At 39.7% G+C, this 3,826-nt stretch overlaps 1 protein-coding gene across 2 annotated transcripts in view; it reads right to left on the reverse strand.

Moving 5' to 3' along the window:
- The window catches only part of tbx18 (T-box transcription factor 18), a 7,916-nt gene extending 5,849 nt beyond the window's left edge, over window positions 1–2,067 (reverse strand). For both annotated transcript variants that reach the window (XM_084700812.1, XM_084700811.1), the window contains exons 1-2: window positions 1,642–2,067; window positions 347–524 (exon numbers count right to left, since the gene is read on the reverse strand). In XM_084700812.1, the coding sequence (XP_084556938.1) occupies window positions 347–524; window positions 1,642–1,870 (407 nt within the window). In that variant the 5' untranslated portion in view covers window positions 1,871–2,067. The remainder of the gene's footprint in view (window positions 1–346; window positions 525–1,641) is intronic.
- Window positions 2,068–3,826: the final 1,759 nt, after the last annotated feature.

Here is a 3,826-nt window from a genome sequence, read left to right on the forward strand (position 1 = left end):
AAAATAAACAGTTCGCTCTAAACATCTCTAAACGATTAATCGTTAATTAATTTTAAGGCATTTGTGATTCTTCAGCAGCATCAAACTGCTAAGCTAAAACTCATGGCTAATATTATCAACATGCATGGCCTTGGCTATAAGATTCTAATTGAGCCGTTTTTTATTCAGTATTTTATCAGTATTATTTGTATTTAATTTCGAGAGTGAAGAGCTTCATAAATTGTAAAGACTGTTAATAGGCTGATGGTATAAAGTTGTAGAAATTGTCATAACGTAAGCAAATTGAGAACGTTGTGCAAAATGCCTATATTATTTTAAGTTTTCATTTGTCTTTCTCTCCTCTTACCTTCCGGCTTTAGTGATGATCATTTCTGTGCCGATCTCGTGAAATCGTTTCCATAGATCTGAGCCTTGCAGGTCCACGCGCATCTCCTCCCCTGGTCCGGTTACCGATGTTGAAATGGCCAGCTGCGTGCAGTGGGACTCAGGCCGCGGGCTCTCCGACAAGATGTCATCGCTCTCCGCTGCACCATAAGTGATTACACACAGTTATTTATTATGTTGGTAACAATTAAACAATAACTGCACTTAAACACAAACCTTCAAGCAGGTTTTTTATAATATGCAGACCGTCCACCCATAACATGTAAAAAGGAAACTAACCATAGCCTTCACTGAAATATACTGTAGGACTATAATAGCTCCTTAATATAGCATGTCTGCATCAATATTGAGCTCGATCGAAAACACACCATGAGATGAGGTGTGTTGCTGTCAGACGCAAAAACAACATGGCCTGATGTTCAACGGGTTGGCCTACATGTAGCTTCCTTTTCTACGGTGAATTGACATGACCAGGCCTAACTCCAATATTTCTCAATAGCTTCTCCTTGCCTGGCTGCATCTGAGCTGCCAGATATTGCGATATTTTTGTGTTTCCAGTGAGTGTAATTTTGTGTTATAAACGCCTGCGTAAATCTGTTTTGTGTCCTATACTAATTGGGGTGTTTATGATTGTAACAGACTCATAAAGCGCCTCAGATTAGTCACGCGTACAACAGTCATATTTACTAGACCAATAACCAAATATAAAATCACATTCTAAAATTCAACAACGTAATAATTGTGTGTATGGTTGCATAAATGTAATTGCGTTGTTTTTCTGAAATATTGCCTTTCTTTTCTGTTTTTGTTGGTTCATGCGTAAAAGCATTATTCTAAGACATAAGCTACATGCTCAATCTTAACACGTTTTTCAGGTAGGGTTAATATCCAACAGATACGGTAAGTTTACGGCTAAAATGGTCATTTAATATGAATCCAATAAACCTACAGGCCTATATAATTTCACGTTATAAACGTTTAACAAAGTGGCTTGATTCTGGGCTAGAAAGAACACAAATCAACTTTAAATCAATTATTAATTTAATGTTGATTTGTGATAGTATCGAGTGTGTTTAGGCTATAACCTCTTAGTTGTGATTTAGCCTTTTAATTAGGCTCTATGACCAATGGTTAAAATAATACATTAGGAATCGACTGACGAGACTGAGTGATTTGTCTAGTCTACAATTTATTTTAGTCATTAGAGTATTTTAATAGTCAGCTAAATCTTGTTGTGGACTATGGGAGATTACTTACGCGAGCCGTTACTTGCACATTCTATATCTCTGCCCCTGTCGTTGGCGCAAGCTCTCTCAGCTCGCGGCCCCGGGCTCCCGGTAAGGTCAGAAACCTCGATCCCTTCCTCAAAGCAGCTCCCGGTGTCCTCCTCAAGCTTTCGCCTCTTTTCTGCACCGATAAGTGCTTCCACTGAGAAGGCGTGTGCCTTCACGCTCAGTGTGCACGGGGAGCGCCGCTTATCTGCCATTCCTCTGGTCGGAGTTTGGTGGAAGAGAATAGCGCAGCTTTAAAAGGAAAATAAAAGTTCACCCAAAGTGGATCCACGGTAACGCTCCGCGGTGATGTCGTGGAGACAATCCTCTGTCAGTAACGGTCCGCGTGTACCTCTGACATTGGACCGTAGAGTGAGCGGAAGCTGTGAAGTAGCTCTCCGTTATCTGAGTACGTGCGGATGGCGGTGCAGTGGCTTGAGTTTGGGAAAGTGTCAATAATCAAAACTCCGAGAGGGCTGGGCAGAAGACTGTCACTCATTTTGAAGACTGACCAATAGGAGTTTTTGGTCCTGCGAGGGCCCTCCCTTTTTAGGTGCTCGTGCCGCCTTATGTGGTAAAGAACGCTCGTGAATGAATCATGTCTCCGGTGCAGTCCACGGGCATTGCGCGCATTTTCACACCACAGCCCTACATGTTTTACATATCTGCCCATTACATCCTGAACAGTAGACCCTCATGAGAGGCGAATTCGTTGTTATAATACCAAAGCCTCCTTGCAATTAAGTAAATTAATCTGGATGGTTTTGGGAGCAACGGAGTTATATTAAACCAAATATACCTACACCAATCTCAAATGGACATGCTTCAACACTTTTATAAATTGTATTAACAATATTAACACATAGGCTATGTATATTTTCTTGGTAATATATTACCCTATAATTTTTCAATTGGTTATTTAGTTCAAACAGATTAGTCGCTGAAATGCTGCGCTGTATGTTGCAACATGGAAGCTGCTCTGTTCACAGTGCGTTTGAAAATATCCCTCTGCCCAGGACGTGTAAATTAGCGCGTGGTCATGCGGGGAATGCGTGTCCGTTTCGGCCCGTGCATGTGAAGACATATGGAGTGAGCCTATAAATAAACAAGTGCGAGGACAGTCCTGCGGCTTCGCTTTCACTCCTCGCGCAATGTACACAAACCAGAGGAAATATTATAAACAACACGTCATCGTCGTTTATTGGTTTGAATTTAATGTAAATGATTGAGCGTCATGGGGAGGTCGATGTCATATTCATCTAGGTTATCAGATCAAACGCCGCTCTGTGCCCGTGCGTTTAACGACCCAGGGGGAGGCTAAACGACATTTAGAATCCCGCCTTTGAGCTTTGAGAGCAAAATAAGCTTCATTTTAAATGGAGGGTAAAACTATTCTAATGGTTTACATTAAAAGCAAGCCCAGATGTCTAAATAACCATTGGCACTTTTCTATTCATTAAATTAGAAATGTTCCTACCTATTCTAATATCATTGGAAGTGGCAGTATGCCAATCAGGTAATCATAGCCTATTTATCACTATAAATGTGCTAAGACATATTATAGGGCATCCAACAATATTAAATGCATCATCGCACTGATTTGGTCCTTTGCTTTTATTATGTCACTGTACGTAGGCCCGTTTACATCTCTACACAGCCAGTGTCAGATTAATCAGTCCATTGGAAACTGTTTGAGTCTAACTTATTTTCATTGGTCAATTAAGACTTGTGTATATTTTCGCAGATTTAGTCCTAAACGAATTTCTGTTTCCAATTTCCAAGCAAATCATAATTTAAAACTGTAATACCTTCACTATAGCCTACATAAAAAGGCCTAATTACTTTACAAATTCAACTAAATTTACGAAACAAATTTAAAAAAAACGAATTAACCCGTATCGTATTGTTATGAATATAATATTTCGAGTTCGTGCAGTTAAATCGGTCCAGTTTTGTGAAATATTGTTCAAATAAAAACGCGCAATCCATTTAAATAGGCGGTGGGCCTATAGTCTATACATTAACATTATGGGTTCTTGATATGTGTTGCATAGACTAATGGGCTATGGGCCTATGCATTTTGTATACGTTTTTTATTCTAGAGCTGTATTGCAAAACATTAGGAGTATATATCAACGCATTTAGCCCAACGTAGTTTGTTTAATTCCTGA

This window comes from Hypomesus nipponensis, chromosome 6 (assembly GCF_054491055.1).
Source record: "Hypomesus nipponensis isolate SF chromosome 6, ASM5449105v1, whole genome shotgun sequence".
NCBI lineage: Eukaryota > Metazoa > Chordata > Actinopteri > Osmeriformes > Osmeridae > Hypomesus > Hypomesus nipponensis.